An 18,108-nucleotide genomic window follows, 5' to 3' on the forward strand; every position below is an offset into this window, starting at 1 on the left:
CCACGGATCCGGCCACGATGCCAGGCTGGCGGATCTCAGCCCGGAGCGAGTCAGTTGTTCGGCTCCGATGGGTGCCGCCTCTTGACCTGGCGCCGTTGAAGCTGACGGGGACGGCGGAGTCTCCCGCCCACCGCCGTGGATCGATCGGTGGCTGTAGTGCGAGCTCGTTACTCGGGCGCGAGTCCCAGGCCGAGTGCGCCGTCGACACTCACCGCACAGTCTCACCGACACCGCCGTGAGTTGATCGAAAGCTGCAGCGGATGTCAGCCTCCAGATAGCCTCCGCCCGCCTCGAAAGGAATAAGAACAGCTTCAGAACGCCCACATCCCCCATTCGCGCTCTGTTCCCCCCTCCCGACTATCCCCCCTCCCCTCCCCCACCACCCCGCATGAGTCACCACGCCGACAGGCAGGGGCCATCAAGACACGGGCTCTATCCTGGCGTCAGCGTGTTCCCACATTGCCGATGGGCAGGGGCCGCTCCAAGCGTCGTCAGAGTACTGCAAGCAAGCGGTCAGAAGCTCCTTAAGACTGAAGTGCATATTGAGACGAAGGTGGGACGGTGAGTGTTTCCTACCCCGAGGGAGGGACTTCTGTCCTGGCGCATACCTTTTCGTGGTCCTCGGGATAAGTACCTGCTCGTGCGCGGCTTCGTTATGGGGCGGTGCACGGGTGGGGAAACCAAAATGCGTTTTCTTCAAGTTGTTCATGTGTTCCGGGGTGGGGGGTTGAGTTGTTGGTCGTGTCGATGCGCTCATTCTTTTCCTAGCTGCGTACTGGTCATCGCGGTCGCCTTCAACGGTGTGACTTCCTTTTCTTGAAGAGTCAGTCAAGACGTGGGGTCTATACGGGGCCACAAGCATGTACTGACAGATGTACCATACCACAAGTTGTATATGCAATGTAAACCCTGTCCCACCATGTGTAACGAGGCGATTGATCCGTCCGATAATGCGAAAATCGCCCCGTAATTATAGAATGAATGTAAAGAGCGTCCCTCCCACTCATGCTGAGCATCACTTCCAGTTGTACCTTCTGAGGCCTCTCTAGCCGGGCAGGTATCTGGTCGGGCTCCGGTCGGGTAACATGCTGTCCGGGCTGTTCTTCTTTTCGGCGTGCCGCTCTTCTACTGAATGGCGGACGGCTGAGAGGGACTTCGAAAAGCGTGGCGTGTAGAACGTTCCTGATGCACGCGGCCTAGACAACTCGACCTTTCAGAGGTTTCTTCACTTCTGTCCTTTGGCGCCGCCAGGAGTCATCCTGACAGAGCGTCCATGGAGCGTCCGGTCGGGATTCAATGAGTACCTTGGTGCCAATCAAAGGAGCTGCAGGGTCGACGTGATTTGCAACGGTGCGCGATTCGCCGTTACTGCGCCGCTGCGAGGCTGTGTTGAACCTTGTATGAAATGTGTTGCAGAGTCGGCGGCAGGGTGAAATCGGACGGGACGAAGCGAGAGAAGTATTTGGACTTCCAAAGATGCATACCGCTGCACGCCAGACGAATTGCGGCTGAAGTTGACTGTGAGCCCAGGGAATGCCGCGGCTAAAATGAGCTTATCGTACCACACTTGAGCTCTCCGACGTAATATGCTATGGCAGACTTCTGCAAGGACCGCCGCTATTTATTTGGAGGAAGGCAGGGGAAGAGTCCGGAATCAGCTGCGGCTGCTCGAAGAAGCGGCGGTGAGCGGGCTGATTGCGCGGCTTCCCAAGGGGCGTCTGTGGGATGATCACGCAATCAGGTTTATGTCATGGGGGGACTGAGAAGCCCTTGCGCCGCCGAATGCACCCACAGTGCACCGGCTACGGTGTGCGGACTGGCTAAAGCTGTGAGCGTCGTCGTGGTCGAGGAGCAGCGAGCGAGCGAGGACGGCGGAGGACGACGCGCGCTCCATGAAAGTCGGGGCGGGCGCGGGCGCCTGTGCATTGCTTGTCGGCCGGGGGGCCACGTGCAGTCCGCATCCGGACGGTGACGATCGGCAGGAGCGTCCGCCGAGACCGTTCGCGTCGGCGCTGGTGGTTAGAAAGCCAACAGCCCTCGCGTACAGTCCTCGCCCCTCGTCCCCCCCGCCCACCGCCCCCGCACACAAGCACCGCTGCCCCACACATCCCCCGTGCGACTCATCCGTCCTAGCAATGCCAGTCGACAGAGACCGCAGTGTATCCCGTGACGATGTGCGTGAGACCCGTCAGCACCCACTGTGTGTCCCAGTAGGCTGAAGGGTCATTCCGGCTGAGCAGAGTTCGGAGCCACCCTCCCCCGCGGAGACAAATAACGACGCCGGAGGCTCGCAGTCTCCCGCCGTCGGGAAGCCGGGACGGAAGAAAAATCCAAAGTACGATCTCGAGCTCTGCCCTCAGCGTGATGACACTCATGCCGTCTGGCCCAGCTCGCAGGCCGCCAGGCGCGATCAAAATCGAATTGCCCAAAGGGAGTTTCGCCTTCGTAAACAACAACGCGTGAGTACACGACCCATTCCTCTCTAGTGTCCCACAGGCACCATGTGGTCTTCATTGTGTTGACCGGCGTCGCCAATCGGGGGTGTTCCAGATACGCGATCTCGAGGCCAGCGTCGAGATTCTATCCGGCGGCAAGGATGAAGCTCTCTCACAGCTCAGGAAGGTCCTAAAAGGTATGAACTCGGTGTATACTTCCGAGGTCGCCATTGGCATTAATGGTCTTCACCCGAGACCTTATGCATGAAAACCAGGTGCTCCGAGGTCTCCTCAAGAGCCTGGGCGGCTTTATTGGTGACGGCGCCGGCGGTATTCTCACCAAGCTCGGTTGGGACATGAACGACTTCAACGACATGGTGAACAAAGCGGAAACCGACACTGCTTGGGAGAGCTACCAACGGCACAAACGCGACAAATCAGAGCCAGGTCCTTCGGGGGCTGCCTCGTCGTCTAAGCGTCCAGCTGAGGACTCTGACCCGTATGGTCTTCGACCCAAACGCTCGCGTGCTGCAGAGACCAACGGCGAGTCCTCGCGCTCCAACGACAACTTCCCTCTCCTCGTGCCGTTGAACCCTGCCGTGTCGTCGATGGGCTCGAACGGGCTGTACCCTCCTAATCGTACTCACGACGCCGGCTTGCTCTCTGAATATTCCCGGCCACCGACCTCCGCGTCCCCGATGTTTGTCCCCCCACCGTCGTCGCCCTCGGTGAATCAACACGGGCAGTATGCGCCTTCCCCGGGATCAAACATGTCTATGAACTTCCCGAACTCGTATATGCCTGGCATGTCCGTACAGTCCGACCCTATGTCGTCCATGTCGATGCCCGGTAACAACATGGGGCCTATGGCTGGATCATCGAGGGCGGCTTCTGGGCCTCAACAATTATCGCCGCAAGCTCAGCAACAGCAACAACAACAGCAACAGCAAACCGAGGATGAAATGGAGCCGAAGAAGAACGATGCCTACAAGCTCATACAGTGCGTGCCTACAGACATGTCAGGGAAGCCGGACGACGATCACTGACGCGCGCCCGCACCGCCGCATATAGCTACCACCTCGACAACTATAAGCGGAACAACAACTACTGCCTTCCATCCTCTCTGCGACCGACGCTCGTGCAAAGGTAATTCCGAACCTTACTCGTTACCCGTGTCGCTGGATCTTACCGCCCGTCTTTTGTGTCTTCCAGGACGATCCCACACGGTCAGTGCCGCGCTAGAAGCCTATCGCTCCGCTGCAGCCTAACTGACGCCTGCGCTTCCCCCGCTTCCCAGAGAGCGTGATCGACGGCGTACTGCACCCAGAGCTTCGGGATCGTATGATTCTCCTCCGAGGTACGCCCACACTGCGCGGCGCAGTGCCGCTGAGCGTTTGCGCGCCCGCTCTGGTGCTCACGTGCGCTTCCGTTGCCTTCGTAGACCGCTTCAACCTTGTGGACTGTCTGCACGACCACCGCTACGCTGTGACTATCCACGGCGACGACGTGCTCGCCCACAACAACTGGGAGATCGCCGAGTCGTGGCTCCAGCGGTACAAGTGCGTGTTCTCCCGTCCGTGCCGTGCATCGGTTGACCTAACGGGGCGTGTCAGATTCTTGGTCGATCCGGCTACGCTGAGCATCACCAACCGCTGGCGCAGAGAGCGCGGCGAGCCTGAGCTGCCGCTCAGCGAGTACTCGTCGGAGCAGCCGACACAAGTCTAAGAAAGACGAGCTTGATTACGTTTGTACTGACATGTATACAGCTTTCATGATTCGTACGTAGACTCTCACGAACAGTACATGCCTAGCAGCGAGAAGATATTGTATAACGTAGATACTGTGATATCGGACTAGCGGTGGCTGAACGTTGGGTAGATACTCTCGCCGGCTGCCCGGTCCATACGCGCTCTTCACCTGGTGTTACCGATTCTCGGGCCTTATAGCTGCAGGGTTTAACGTTTAGGTTTGGGCTATAGCAGTGTTGTGCGCGGTCATCGTAAAAGTCCGAGGTTGTGGACGCTCATGTAAACGAATGGGACATCAAACCGTCGAGGTATAACGCGTGCCATGCCTTGAGAAGCAGGCGGGGCCATGTACTCCATACTGCTGGCAATGCACGACGTACGCTGCATCTTAATGTCTCGTTGCGTGCACCTTCTTGCTGCTGAGGCTGTCGAGGTTGCAAACCTTGGACATGGCAGAGCACACGGGTTCTGCTCGTACACCTTGAACGTATCTGCAGAGCGTGGACTTCCAAAGAAAAAAAGCGCATTAACTCTAGAAGCAGGTGATACCGCCGGTGTACAGAGTCTAAAAAATCTCATGAGAAAGCAAAGCGGAGTTGGGACAGGGGGACTCACAGAGTGCATATATACCCAGAAGGGGATCGCAAGCCGTCTACCACGATGCCTTGTGCACCCCAGGCAGCTCGTTCGCCAGGGCCTTCAACCGGAATTGATACTGCAATACACAACCCAGATCAGCCTTCTCCCTCCGCACACCATCCCGGCCTCGTCACGCAAAAGCGAAGCAAGAACAAGCACGCGCACGCACCCTAGTGAGCCCAAACTCGCCAATAACCCCACGCCCCCTGCCCGACTCCGTGCACCGGTTCTTAACCGTCGTCGGCCGCGTGTACCGCCCGAACGTGTTGAGCTGGAGCTGCGCCTGGAAGCGCACCTGCGCGGGGAGCGTCTGGTTGCGCGCGACGTAGAGGTACGCGCGGCGCAGGATCTCGTTCGCGCTCACACCGTGGCGCGCCTTGATGTCGCGGAGTACACGCGCAGTCGGTGGCATTTGTTCGTCAAGAGTAGGAGGAAGACGAGGAGAGGGAGGTGTGGACGGTGCGAAGACCGAGGTGGCGGAAGGATGGACGTAGGTGAGCGAAGCGCCCGAGATTGTGCCAGCGCGCGTCTAATGGGATGAGCGTCTCTCGGGCAAGAGCGCGGATTTGCCCAGCCAATCAGAGCGCTTCCGATCCAGCTCGAGGTCCTCCTCGCCGCTCCGTCTCGCTCTCGACCACAACGTCCATCGTCCTCGCTCCATCCCACAACACCCCGGGGCGCTGCCACATTATCCCCTCCGCAGAGGACATGTCACATTGAACGTACGTGTACCCCATGGCCGCATCGTGCTCGACGTATAGACCGCAAGGCTAACGATACCGTCGGTGTCATAGCGCACAAAATACCCCTCCACTTGACCCGCCCACCACCGACCATGTCCGTAGCCCGCGCTCTGCAGCTAAACCACCGCCAGCGCCGGACGTTCATCTCCTCGCTCTTTGGCCTCACCTTCCTCGCGACGGTCCTAACCGTCTCCGCGTCGACCATCCTGCCCTGCCCGGTGGACCGCGGCCGCTACGCGGACGCGCACGGAGGCGCAAACGCCGCACTCAATGGAGGCCGGAGGGACGTTTTGGTAGAGAAGAGGCCGAGGAGGTGGATAGAGGAGACGAGACCCGCATCGCGTGCCCCGCCATCGAATGCGCAACCATAATTTCACCCGTAATGCACACACACGCCTGAGGCTCGACTGGGCTGCTCCGAAATCCCCTTGCGTGTGGCGCGCTGCCTCTTTAGCACCCGTCATATTGCATCCTGTCGGCGCAGGAGTATGCGCAACCCGACCCGCGAACCACGCCAGACAGTCACTTCAGGAAGTTCAGATGCGCTGCCAAGATCTCGTGCGCCTCGACCCACCGAGCCCAATGCTGGATGTTCAAGTGTTTCTCTAACTATTTTACACTAATGATCCAGGGTATACATCATCATGGACTCTCTTCCCCGTCCGACTCGGTCCGGTTCGAGTCTCTTCGCTTCCACGCTTCCTCTTGCTCTTCGTGGCTTCCACTACACGAACATGCGCAAATGAACATCTAGCTTGGAATGAGCTCGGTGCGAAAAAAGATACGCACGGTAATGGATTTTCTTGGATTGGCAGACAGCACAGGAAGCACATGAAGTTGAGCACGGCCTGGCAGATAAACACCACGCGCAGCGCGTCCGCGTACGAGTCCACGGCCGCCTTCCGCAGCTCCGGACTGAGCTGGGGAATAATGGTCGTTGAATGACTGTGCAACACAAGAGCTGCGTCAGAAACACAGTCGTGCACGCGAGAGAGAGGGACGCTACTGACCGTATCTGGTCGATGATCTACACGACGTCATGAGCACACCGGGTAAGCTCTGTGCGAGAGAAGCGGAAGACTGGACGCACCTCGATGGCGTTAGGCCCGTGTATGCGCTCGCGGAGCTTGGTGGTCAGTATAGCTTGCAGGAGCGCTCCGCTCAGACTGACGCCAATGACCTGCCCCGTCGTCCGGAACAAATACGTGACTGCACGCACGATCCCGCGGTCAGCACACGCGCTCGCCCACACAGATAACAGCAGCACACGCGAGAAAGGAAATGACGTACTGCCTGTCGCGACGGCGAGGTCCTCGCGCGAGACACTCGCGATCATAGCCTGGAAGCAGAAGCACAGACTAGGTTGGCTGCGACGTCACACGGAGAGGAAGGAGCGGGCGGGCACGCACGATGAGGGTGCTCGTGATGACCGCGGCCATGCCGAAACCCTGCGGGGCGACGTCGAGCCAGAGGTGCCACGCGGGCGAGTGCTCGTTCCACCGGGCGACGAGCGCCGCGGCGACGACCGTGAGGAGGCACGAGCACAGCGTCAGCGAGTACAGCTTGCCCGTGCGGCGCATGACCCTGGGTAAGCGCGGTAACGTCGGTCAATATGCGAAGTTATAGACGTAAGCGGTGCACGAAAGTACTGACCATCCAGCAAACACGCTTCCCGTGGATATGGCCACCTGGCAGCGGGGTCAGATAGGACGCCGACGGAGGACATCCGTGTACGTACGGAGTGCGGCAACAGATGGAGGCCTGGCATCGCGGTGTCAGTCGACGGCCAACGCAGCAGACCGCAGGGCGAGGAGCTTACCTGTATCTGTCGACGAATTTAACCTTACAGCAGAGAAATACTTCGCGCGGACGTCAGCTCTGCGGCCCTCGCGGTGCTATCTTGAGCGCACTTACTAATGGGACGTTATAAATCTGTCAAGGAGAGAGAAGCCCGGTGAGCGACGCGTCTTCCCTGCTCTCCTCGCGGCCGAAGGGGGGCAAGGCACGCACCATGGAGAACGCGGCGACGCTGCCGAAGAAGTTCGAGAGCGACACAAACAGCGGCGTGCGCATGCGGATGAGGCGCATCGGCATGACCGGGAACGGCGACCAGCACGTCTCGACCCAGATGAACGCGGCGCCGAACACGGCGCTCGCGAGCAGCAGCCCCCAGATGAGCGGGTGCGCCCACGGGAGCTCCTCCGTCGACTTGAGCGAGAGCCCGAGCAGGAGCGCGCCGACGGTGCCGACGAGCGTGAACGAGCCGAGCACGTCGATGCGCCGCAGCTTCGCGCGCACCGGCTGGTTTTCGATCTCGTCCGGGAGCCGGATCGAGACCTTGAGGGCGACGAGGCAGAACGAGAACACCAGGATGGGCATCTGCGGGCCGTGCGTGCATGTGCGCGTGCGAGCGGGGGATGGCGCATTCGGTATTCAGTCGAGCGTGAGCGTATGTGGCAGCGTGCACGGGTGGACGGCGCGCGATTGAGTTTGCAGAGATGGTCGATACGGGGTGATCGTGTTACAGCTCAGCTCGCGATGGGCGCCCGAGGGGTGCGGAGAGGGCTCACCTGGAGGAGGAACGCTGATCGCCTGGGGGTGTCGGAGAATGCGCGCGCAGACAGCAGGATCAGAAAATGTCAGACACTGGCCTGCACGCCCGCGCGGGGCGGGGCGGAGAGGTGACCCACCATCCGAGGATGTCGTTCATCCACCCGCCGAGCGGGCCGCCCAAGCCAGCCCCGAGGCCAAATAGACTGTTTTTTGACGTGAACGGGGCGTCCCACTTCGTACGGTCGCACGGGAAGCTCACATATTAGTCATGCCCTGATACAGGCCGCGCTGACGGCTGCAGGGCACAAATTTCAGTGTCTGCGCGGAGGATCTGCATGCCCTAGTAGGGCGGCTGGGAGACTCACAGGGGTATTAGATCCGTTACAGCGACACTCGAGACTGGCACGGGCATTCTATCAGCTTGTGCATGACGTCATCCACCCGCTCGGGCGCGCTCACCTGTCATTACGCTATAGCACGGATTCCAGTCAGGTTCTGATGAAAACCGTGTACGGGCAGGCAGGGCACTCACCCGCCGCCTCCCATGCCAGCGACGGCACGGGCGACGATAAGCGCGTCCATCGAGGGCGCGAGGCCACAAAAGAGCGTGCCCGATCCTGGCGTGGCGGGCTGATTAGCGAGGGGGTTCGCGGAGTAGACGCGAGGGGGCGCACCAAACAAGGAGAGGGCGAGAAGCATCGCGCCTTTGCGGCCCAAGATGTCTGACAGCCGACCTAGATAGATTGCACGTGGTGAGACGCGTGGACGCGAGCTGAATGACGACAGGGACAGGGCGGACCATAGAGAGGAGTAAAACAACAGACGGAAAGCAGATAGGATGTGCCGATGTACGAAGACCGATTCGATTCGTTAAAGTAGCTCCCGATGGGCGATAGCAGTGTTGCGACGATCGTTCCTGGCGCGCGGCGGACGCGGTGAGCGGAGGGAGCGTGAGTAAGCGGAAGGGGACACACCATCCAGGGCACCGAGGAATACAGCGCTCCAGAGACCAGCGAGAACCCAGATGAGGTCGCTGCGGGAGATCTTGTTGAGCGAAGGCGGCTCCGCGGGCTCGGGCGACTGGGTCCGACTGGAAGAAGCGGAGTGGTACGAGTGCGGGTGGTCGTCGTGATCATGCAGGAGAGGGCGTGTCTCATCGGCGTCGCGGGCGTGGAGGGCAGCGGACATGGCGAGCGGCGGCGGGGGAGGACACGGCTGTTGCCACAATATAGTGGAAGATTACAGCTCCTCTCGAAGCTGGGGAAAGGCGCGAAGCCGGGAGAAGCGGGAAGGTAGTGAGTACAGGTGCCGAGGAGTGGACAGATGGGGGAATGTCTTACCAGGGGATCAGCCAAGAAGCGAGCCTGGGGCGGGGCCGGGCGGAGGAGTGGCAGAGGAGGGGGGTCGAAGGGGAGGAATAAATAGGGCGTACTTAAGGGCGGATTGGCGGCGAGCGCAGAGCAGCGAGATTTCCGGAAAGCGGATGGGAGGGCGTCGAGTGCCGAGGAGCAGTTCACCCGCCGCGCGTGGGCGTGACTGACTGCGTTCGACACACTGCTTAGATCGCCCAGATCTCAGGCACTGTCATCGTCCGTCGTCCTCGGCCCGGCCTTCTCCCGCCCTCCTCCTCCTCCCCACTATTTCTTGCTCCGGGCGGCCACCTGCGACGCGCACGACCACGCACCGCCGCCCACACGCACCCACCACCCCCGCCCGCACCCCTCGCGGTCGAGCACCCGGCCCCCACCGCCCAGCAGGCGCCCCCAGCGCTCCTCCGACGCACACGGGAGCACTCGTCACTCCCCGACCGACTGATCTCGCCTCATCTTCCAACCGCAACGATACCGCCAGCCACCTGCCTCCCGACCCCGCCACTGACACCAATGCCCTATCTCACGGCCGCCTTCCTTATCCCGCTCCTCCCCCAACGGACAAACCCACCCGCTGCGCGAGTGCAAGAACCCCGGCCGACTGCTCGCCTGCGCATACCCAGTTCGGCAGTTCTCCGTCCGCAAATGTCGGCTCGTATTGATCGCCCCTGATGCGCCTTCCTACTTGCATTTTTGATCCGTGAAAAATCGGACTCCTACACGAGCTCGCCTGTAGTACGGCATCTCCATAGGTGGCCTGCCCCGCGCCGTGCCTACTTCATTTTCAAGAAAACAAATTGCACAAAGTGCCACACACGGTCTGGTTCTCTGTCCTTCTAGGCATCCGCGCTGCAACGCTAACGGTTGCAGTCTCGCACATGTGGTGGCGACCTTGACGCGACCGGACTTGCAGGTCGGGCCACGAGCCATCCTTCTCCCGCGTTTCGTGCGAGTCTCCGCCCGGCGTACCTACCTACCGAACACCTCGCTCGCCCGAACGCCTTCTCGGCACTCCTCAGATGGCGCCTCCTCCCGTCCTATGACTCGCACATGCGGCCTCGTCTCGACATACGCCTCCATAGAATATTCGTCTGCGCCGCCAACGGCCGCAGACGGGCGCGAGCGCCTCTCCAGCCCCGTTCTATGATGCTCGAGGTGCGGATTCCATCATGTAATCCTCCGATCCTGTCGTAGGCACGCCCGCCGCGTCCAATGGCAGCCCGCGTCGCCGCGGGGCGTTCGCAGCACATGATTATCGCGCTCGCCCAAATGCGCCTTCCTAACGCTCCGCTGGGAGCATGGCGGGTCCGTCTGCCTCGTGTGCCCGCGAGCCACGTCCTGCGGCCCGCTATCTGCTCGCCCAGGCATGCATTGCGAGCTCGCCCCGCGCGCAGGCCGTCTCTGCATGCACGTTCCTGCCCCGGGCTTTTCATAGCGTCCGTGCCTTGCTCCTGGGCGCACTCTGCCCGGCCGCACTGTCTCTGTCAGTGGCTCGAGGGGGCGACTGCATAGCGCAGGCCCAGGGGGACACGGTTGCCTAGCGCCGTCCACATTGGGCACCTCGGATGACCTCTGCATCAGCCTTCTCGCTACGCCCGGTACCACGCTGTGGCAAGCAGCGACACCCACACCGAGCTTCGACTTCGCGCCTTCGCCGTACACCGGAGTTCCTGGGCACTCTGCGCCTCGTGGGTGCGCCAGGTTTAGGATGGCGTCGTTCCCGGGATGGACGATCTCCGGCCTCGTGCGTGTCAAGCAGCCTTTTCGCCTTTGCCTCGTTGGACGCGGCTGACACCGTTTTGCGCAGGTGTTTCTGGACACGGCTGGGCTGTAGCTTGTGGGACGCGTATGACGCATGCGCATTATCCGCCGCGTTTGCTTTTCCGGTTTGGCGGCGAAGGTCAGCGGTCCGTCGCCGTTGATGTATCTGCTTTCCCGTTCTCAATAATCGCTTGTATTTTTACCAGGCACAATTTCAGGTAGGAACCACTATGTTGCAATACAATCCTCTCGGACCTTACACATCGCCCAGCGCATACGATAGACCTTTGGCGCCCGCCAGCACAACTACGGCGCTCCGCATTCTACAGGACGCAACGTCCGTCCAACCCTCCCAACTCTCAAACGGAGCCGCCTTACGCACACATCTCGCACCCCCGCAGCCCCCTCTTGCTTCCCTTCCACCCTTCCACGCCGTTACGTTGCGCCCGCCCGTGAGCTGTTCCGCATCGGACGCACCCAGGATCGTCCGCGCCCGCGCCCGCGCCCGCAAGCCTCTTCTATGCGCGCATTACCCTCCATGTGCAGGGGTCGCCCTGATTGGCGACGACGACGGGGATGCCGCACCCGGATTAACGTACAGCGATCGCGCCTTCCTGACCACCCCGATGTCAGCCTGTCGCCGACGGATGGCGGCCCACAACCCATAACCGTGGTGGGGCTGCGCACGCGCGCTCCGACCGCGCACTTCGGGTTCGGGTCCCGCTTGGAGTGTCGGGCCTCGCCTCGCCTTTCAGCTGCGAGTATTATTGGAACGTCGGCTGGGCGAAATGCACACGGAACCTGAGGGGGAGGGCTTGGCGCGCACATGGGCGTGTTATCGTGTCTCAATCTCAATCATTCGGTGCGTGTGTCCCCCTCATGGCCGGCGCAGACCGGTCGCGCTTTTCGCGGGCGCTGGGATGTTCTTTGGACTGTGTGGATGAGGAATGTGGTTGTCCCTAGACGGCGTGCGCTAGGCTTCAGAGGGCGCGCCGTCGCGGGTCGGCCGGTATGGCTACTTGTTTATTGTGCGTATGTGTTTCAAGCAAGCAGCAAATGAAGTTTCATGCTATTCATGAGACATTCCTTGTAGAAGGCCGAGGCGTACTATGTGTTGTTGGAGCATGTCAGCACATCGTCTTGAAGACACCTCTCTTCTGAGGACCCATATTGGAGACGGGTGTGCTGCGAACACTGGGAGCTCCACTCCTGATTCACTGCGTTCTCCCGCGTAGACCGCTTCGTGGAGCAGAGAGCTCCTCTTGTCCTCTTGCCGTGCTTGCTGCTAAGCTGCGGTCGCACCCATGTGTGCACACGGGCCCGAACCATAGCCTGCCACCCATGCACGAGACAATCCTCCGACGCATCGGACCCGCCCTTCCCATCGGCTGGCCCGCTGAGAAACACACCCCTGCCCGGGGCGGCACTCTCGTCACCACAAGGGCTGGTCGCTCCGCTGCACCATCGGACACTCGTCGGCTCGCGCGGACCCTGTGTGGGCCGATGACAATTTGCCACGCTTTTGAGCCGGTTGGGGACCCTTGGGTTGGATAGTGAATACCAATGATCCTGCGCGTCGCGGCACACAGCCACTCCGATCGGGCTACCTGCCCGACTCTGGAGCGGGAGGACATTTGGGAAATGGGGGTCCAGCTCGGGGTAACGTTCTGACGGACGCTGTTGCCGGGAACGCTGGGGACAAATGTGTGGGTGCTTCGTATGGACTCCCGTGACGGTCTGATTTTTGGTGCGCTCTTCTGCCGTCGTTCGACATTCATGACTATCTTGCTGTCAAGAGTGCGTTTGAGCGCTGATTTTTTGACGACATGAACTGCGGCGGCGCTGAACCAAGCGTCTCGAGAGGTCATGGGCTTCGTATATTGCGTTGAGCCCCTGCAACGGGTTCGCCACGCGTTCCTTTTCCCCTTTTGCGTTCCTTCTGTCCGATCGGATACAATAAGTGGGCGGTACCACAAGTCGTGTGTTGGCTATATCAGTCGCATGATGACCATATAGTCGTTGTTTGATAAAGTACGTCTGGCCGAGTCGTTATTACACCATCTGTTTACACCCTCGCTTACTCATGACGCGTCAGAAACCTCGATGCCCGAGCCCCCGCAGCGGTTCGTTCAGGCCAACAAGAGCCAGGAATTTTGTGACGAGACTGCGCCACCGATTCCACCCCTGTGAAACCGTGGTGCTGCGCCTCTGTGGGGCTTAAAGGGTGCACTCGTAAAGTTTGCCTTCAGCTCAGGCACAACAGTGAACCGTACGGATCTAACCTAGTCATCTCATTCGTCCATGGGTGGATGATGCCTGTGAAACGTCGGGTAAGCAGCGTCTCATACCTCTCTACCTTTGGCTCTGGTACCAACATGCTGCGCTGCTAAACAGACGGGAGGCATGGAGGATGGGCGCCGGAGCGCTCTATCATGTTTCGTCTCGCTTCACCTCCAAGACATGACCAACGCGCTCCAAGGCGGCAAGGAGAGGCTGTGATCTCAGTCCGAGGTTGAACGGAGGCTTTGTCGAATGACAACCGAGCCACAAGATGCCATGACCGTGCATGCGCTACTACGAGGTGGCAATACTCACCTTTATTGGCCCTGAAGGACAGAAGCGAAGACTTCAAGCGTTCGCATACGATACTCTTTTAGGTCTGTAGTGTATAATGATAATGCTGGTGAGTGGGACCTCTGTGTCTGGGCAATTGGGACTGACGTTGACGAACCCCACAGTTATGGTGCATCGTTGGGTACAATGTGCTACCGGCATATATTGTATAACCTTTCCGCTGAAGGCGGTAAGGAGTGGCAAGTATGTTTCAAGTCCGAGGTTGAACGGAGGGTTTGTTGTTAGTCCACGCGTTACTGTAGGTAGCGATACTCACCTTCGTTGGCTCCGTGGGACCGCGGTGAAGAATTGGGACGTTAACACACGATGTTGTTTGACGTTTGTAGCATGGTACAATGCTGGTGAGTGGGACCCGTGCTTCTGCACGATCAGTACTGACGTCGACGAACCCAGTTATCATAAGATCGTTGTGCGCAGTATGCGACCAGATGGCATTTATCGTATGTGCTTCCGCTGATAACCACGAACTGTGGTGACCGCTCTTAATATTAGAGGACGACCGGGGCTAACGCCTACTAAGGCCTGAGGACGCACAGCCTTGCGAATCGAGAATACTTCCTGCAGATAGTGACTCGGACAGAAGACAACACGAAGCAGATTCTCGCACAGATCTCAAAGATTGCATTGTGCGTATAGTGTAGTTCGGACCCGCCGAGCTTCTGATATGACTAACAGCCAACGTTGATACTACCAGCGTTCTTAGAAGCATCGATCGACGATGGACTAAGAAGAACGGTGGCACCGTTCGAACGCAGCGGAGCGTCACACCCGCTTCTCCAAGGCTATCTCTTGAACAGTTCTGCCACACGTGTTCGAGTCGAGGTCTCGAAAGAAGCCCAACCAATCGGGCATCAAAAGCTCCTGGTGGCACGTCCCAATTGTGCCGCCACATGCAGCCACAACACCGCGCAACAGCGCTTCGGTGAGCTCCACCATGTTGTTGTCGCCAGCCCCGGCTTCTTCTCAAACCCCCGCAGGCACACAACCCAGCTTTCCATCCTTCTCCCACTCGGCACCATGTGGTTTAACGTTCAACAGCCAGCGACGCCTGCGTGCGGCTGATACGCGAGTCACACCCATGCCAACGGCGTGACCGTATGGCACCCATGTGGGCGCCTTCGCTTAACTCCAGGAACCGTCCACCCATACCATCGCGGTCCCATCCCGCTGTCGTGATACGCAACGCAGCCTTCTGGATCGCCCGGGGTGCGGGGCCCATGAAAACGTCAGCGGGAGATGGTCGCTCCGAGCCCTCGGCCTGTCGACGTCGAGCACTTAGCCAAACGCCATGTCATTTCGGGCTCCCCGTCCATGTCCATGTCAGCCGAAGAACTGGGCCCCGGACGGCTCGGGCGCAGCGGATGCTGTTGTGCTCCAATATCAACGCACTTCGTTTACGTGGACGTTGGAGTAAGTACATGTCGGGCGTTAAAGGTCCGTCTGTGTGCATGACACCTGCTATCAGCGTACTCTATGCTGCTATCCTTAGCTCGTGCGCTGACTACCTTCTCGTAGATTTCGAGGCACGCGATTAATCCGAAAGCTACTGGAATAGCCTTACCGAGGTCGGCTCTATACGACGTATTTGACAGGTCGCACGAGACGATCCTTCTATGGGCATGTCCGAATTCGCGAAACCGACCTCGGGTAGAGGACGACAGGGTGCGATATCACCACTCCGACTGGCCGGGGGAGGCGACGGTGAGTGCATCATGCAGGTTCTGCGCGCCGGCGGCACAGTCTGACAGATCCAGGCCACATCTCAGACATGGCATGCAGGCCTGGTGTCGCGCTAGCTCCACTGACAGCCTTCCATGCGTCGGCGTACTACACGGCAATCGCGCTCCCATCCCTGAGTCCGTCCGCGGGCGCCCCACCAGCCAGGAACAGTTCTCCGCTTTCTGTCCGTCGCGCCGACGTGTCTCCCGCCCCCAAGTTGTATCCTATTGCCAGGTGTGGTTTGCGTCCTGTCAGCGAGCGTAGCTAATCCCCGGTATCTCCTCGATCCGCCGGCACTCCCGCGCCTTCCAAATCGTGGTCGGAGCATGCTTGGCGGACGTTCGTTCTTGAAGGTGTGCTTCCCCCGCAAGGCTCCCTCTCTGTGGAAATGGAGACGTCAGCGCGCGCGGCACTTCCCGCGCGTCGCACATTCGGAGGGCCTCTCTCCGGAAGCAGCGCAGCATTCTCACAACCCGTCAAGCCGTCAGCGCGCCATACGAACGACCAAAACCGGACTGATCGTCCTTGTGGCACCGGGTCGGATATTGCCCACGTCCACGCCAAGGTCCACGCAGACCTCCTGTTCGGAGAGCGGCCTCAATCACGCTGGCGGATGCACGGCAGGCCGATGGCGATGATGATGTCCCGCTCGACGTCCCACACGGTGTGCAACGGCACTTCACTGACTGTCATGCACGCCCGTGATTAGGGGGGCGATACGGTCAACGGGGGTGTTCCTCTGACCTGTCCTCGCACGGCGCACAGGCATCATCATGATATGTTCGGCCGCATTAGAGCCATGCAGTGGGACCATCACCCTGTCTGCCCGCGCCATATGCACCGTCACGGCCCGCGTTACGCTCGAGGAGCGGTGTGCGGGGTACAGTATCATTATGGGGTGGGGCTTCCGAGGATTCTGCCTCCGCACCATCTGGGCTCACGCTCTGGCGTCTGCCATCTTCTGGGCGGACGGGGGCCATCGGGCGCGCCACTCATTTCCGCGCTGTTGGATGATCAGACCCGCAGGTGGCTGCTAACAGAACGGCGACCGCCTTTCTTTCATCTGCCAGCGTTCGCACGCGCATCGCCGCGCCGCGCCGTGCAACGCGTTTGGGAGAGGGGATGTCTGCGCAGAGGCGCAGAAGACAGGAGCCTCGGACTCGGACGCGGGCGCTGGGTCGTATCAGTCACGCAAGCTCAATCAGAAATCTTGCAATTGGATTCGAGATGGGCCTTGTATGGCGAGCCTAACGCCGCGAATGAACGATGAGCATACGGTGAGCTCTTGCGCTTCCTCTTCCTCCTGTTATTGCGCCTCTCTTCCGCTTCCTCTTCATCCTTCTGCCGGCTCCTGGGAAGCGGCGCTGTGCACGGGCCCTTCGCTCGTCCGGTGGCGCGAAGAGCGAAGATGTGCGTATGCGGTCTGTCGGGATTGGCAGAACAGAACCAGCTGCAGGCAGCAGGCCGCGGCCGGGGCGTCGCCGGGCGTTATAGCAGGTCTTGTTCGCACCCGCACACATGACACGGCCGCCGCGCGATGCACATCAGATCAGGACGCATGGTTACATACAATGAGCAGCAGCCTCTGAACCTTGAACCTTGCCAGGATTTCGTCCGAGGACCGAGATGTTTGTTCAACAAAGACTAAATCGCGCGCCCTATAGCCCGCTGGTTGCGTTGTTCACCGTGCTAGCCCGCAGCCAGGCCCGCTCGGGCGTAGTCAGCATGCCACCATCTGAAAGATCAAGGCACGTCGGTGACCGCCGAAAGGATGAGAGAATGTTGGACGAACATAACTGCAAGTCGCCTTGACTATGCCTCCTTTGTCAGCTGCTCGATGATAGGTTCCATATGCTCACTCAGGTTCGGGCCACATAACTCGGTCCGAGCCGAATAGTCTCTGTAAGTTGGCGCAGTGGTGGACTGACCAGGAGAGCGTAGTGCTCGCTTGGGTTGTGGCATGGAAGAACCTGGAGCGGGAGGAGTTGTCCTTGTGTATGTGCTTCTCCTCATACAGGTAACAGCTAGAAGCCAGCGAAGTGCGCGGAGCAGCAGCGGACCAGGCTTAGCACGAATGTTCCATGACCATAATTGCCGTGCCTGATAAGCGTGCGCCGGCCGTTTCAATTTTCTGAAGGTTATGACGGCTAAACGGATACCCCCGCATGGGCGTTGCGCTCAGCGTATTCTATGAATCGTGTCCAGAAACTCACAGGGCATTCAGACCAGCTCACGAGTACAGCGAGCCGTTGGCCTCAGCTGAGAGTGTCCAGATCGTGTGGTACTGGAAGGTACTGGAGAGGTGTACATAGCCGCATAACAAGGAGAGGCTTGGGATTAGTGATCGGGCTAGACCGTGGCGGGCGCGGTGGATGTTGCCGTAAAAGGAGCTGATGTAATAGTAACAAGGCGGGTAAGGAGAGTAATAAGCAGCGAACACGGGCGGCTTAGCGCGCTTTCATTTGCAAGCTCTGCAGTAAGCGACTCTGCGGCAGCAACGAGCGAC

The 18,108-nt window shown here is 59.8% G+C and overlaps 5 protein-coding genes across 5 annotated transcripts; 3 read left to right on the top strand and 2 right to left on the bottom strand.

The window, feature by feature from the left end:
• Positions 1-2,092: 2,092 nt before the first annotated feature.
• Positions 2,093-4,409, top strand: TRAVEDRAFT_70288 (uncharacterized protein). Its single transcript, XM_008037611.1, has 10 exons — positions 2,093-2,174; positions 2,241-2,335; positions 2,390-2,459; positions 2,551-2,632; positions 2,691-3,435; positions 3,507-3,581; positions 3,648-3,661; positions 3,733-3,792; positions 3,877-3,994; positions 4,049-4,409. Exons 1-10 carry the CDS (start codon positions 2,136-2,138, stop codon positions 4,158-4,160), a joined length of 1,410 nt encoding a protein of 469 aa, XP_008035802.1. The 5' UTR covers positions 2,093-2,135; the 3' UTR covers positions 4,161-4,409.
• Positions 4,410-4,798: 389 nt separating this feature from the next.
• On the bottom strand, positions 4,799-5,269 carry TRAVEDRAFT_163867 (mitochondrial 37S ribosomal protein MRP2). The gene is made up of 2 exons (XM_008037612.1): positions 4,992-5,269; positions 4,799-4,898 (listed from the first exon to the last, which is right to left on the bottom strand). The coding sequence occupies exons 1-2, from the start codon at positions 5,232-5,234 to the stop codon at positions 4,836-4,838; spliced, it is 306 nt and encodes a 101-aa protein (XP_008035803.1). The 5' UTR covers positions 5,235-5,269; the 3' UTR covers positions 4,799-4,835.
• A 388-nt stretch (positions 5,270-5,657) lies between these two features.
• Positions 5,658-5,936, top strand: TRAVEDRAFT_116512 (uncharacterized protein; the record flags this gene model as incomplete). The annotated part of the gene is made up of 1 exon (XM_008037613.1): positions 5,658-5,936. One exon carries the CDS (start codon positions 5,658-5,660, stop codon positions 5,934-5,936), a length of 279 nt encoding a protein of 92 aa, XP_008035804.1.
• Positions 5,937-6,151: 215 nt separating this feature from the next.
• On the bottom strand, positions 6,152-9,487 carry TRAVEDRAFT_163871 (MFS general substrate transporter). The gene is made up of 19 exons (XM_008037614.1): positions 9,459-9,487; positions 9,093-9,375; positions 8,918-9,034; positions 8,793-8,852; positions 8,651-8,735; positions 8,578-8,588; positions 8,484-8,517; positions 8,378-8,413; positions 8,256-8,321; positions 8,136-8,157; positions 7,576-7,944; positions 7,480-7,497; positions 7,215-7,384; positions 6,975-7,149; positions 6,856-6,904; positions 6,656-6,774; positions 6,576-6,592; positions 6,355-6,510; positions 6,152-6,289 (listed from the first exon to the last, which is right to left on the bottom strand). Exons 2-19 carry the CDS (start codon positions 9,304-9,306, stop codon positions 6,208-6,210), a joined length of 1,800 nt encoding a protein of 599 aa, XP_008035805.1. The 5' UTR covers positions 9,307-9,375; positions 9,459-9,487; the 3' UTR covers positions 6,152-6,207.
• A 1,215-nt stretch (positions 9,488-10,702) lies between these two features.
• Positions 10,703-11,639, top strand: TRAVEDRAFT_27475 (uncharacterized protein). Its single transcript, XM_008036673.1, has 4 exons — positions 10,703-11,232; positions 11,296-11,388; positions 11,456-11,467; positions 11,521-11,639. The coding sequence occupies exon 1, from the start codon at positions 10,787-10,789 to the stop codon at positions 11,027-11,029; it is 243 nt and encodes an 80-aa protein (XP_008034864.1). The 5' UTR covers positions 10,703-10,786; the 3' UTR covers positions 11,030-11,232; positions 11,296-11,388; positions 11,456-11,467; positions 11,521-11,639.
• The last annotated feature ends 6,469 nt before the right edge of the window (positions 11,640-18,108 follow it).

This window comes from Trametes versicolor, assembly GCF_000271585.1.
Source record: "Trametes versicolor FP-101664 SS1 unplaced genomic scaffold TRAVEscaffold_3, whole genome shotgun sequence".
NCBI lineage: Eukaryota > Fungi > Basidiomycota > Agaricomycetes > Polyporales > Polyporaceae > Trametes > Trametes versicolor.

Coding starts and splice junctions, on each gene's coding strand:
- TRAVEDRAFT_27475 (XM_008036673.1), top strand. CDS start 10,787: ATGGCGGGTCCGTCTGCCTCGTGTGCCCGCGAGCCACGTCCTGCGGCC.
- TRAVEDRAFT_163867 (XM_008037612.1), bottom strand. CDS start 5,234: ATGCCACCGACTGCGCGTGTACTCCGCGACATCAAGGCGCGCCACGGT. Junction 4,899..4,991: donor GCGAGTTTGGGCTCACTAGG/GTGCGTGCGCGT, acceptor TGTGTATTGCAG/TATCAATTCCGGTTGAAGGC.
- TRAVEDRAFT_70288 (XM_008037611.1), top strand. CDS start 2,136: ATGCCAGTCGACAGAGACCGCAGTGTATCCCGTGACGAT. Junction 3,436..3,506: donor GATGCCTACAAGCTCATACA/GTGCGTGCCTAC, acceptor CGCCGCATATAG/CTACCACCTCGACAACTATA. Junction 3,995..4,048: donor TCGTGGCTCCAGCGGTACAA/GTGCGTGTTCTC, acceptor GGGGCGTGTCAG/ATTCTTGGTCGATCCGGCTA.
- TRAVEDRAFT_163871 (XM_008037614.1), bottom strand. CDS start 9,306: ATGTCCGCTGCCCTCCACGCCCGCGACGCCGATGAGACACGCCCTCTC. Junction 8,414..8,483: donor GTAACGGATCTAATACCCCT/GTGAGTCTCCCA, acceptor TGTGCCCTGCAG/CCGTCAGCGCGGCCTGTATC. Junction 7,945..8,135: donor GATCAGCGTTCCTCCTCCAG/GTGAGCCCTCTC, acceptor CACGGCCCGCAG/ATGCCCATCCTGGTGTTCTC.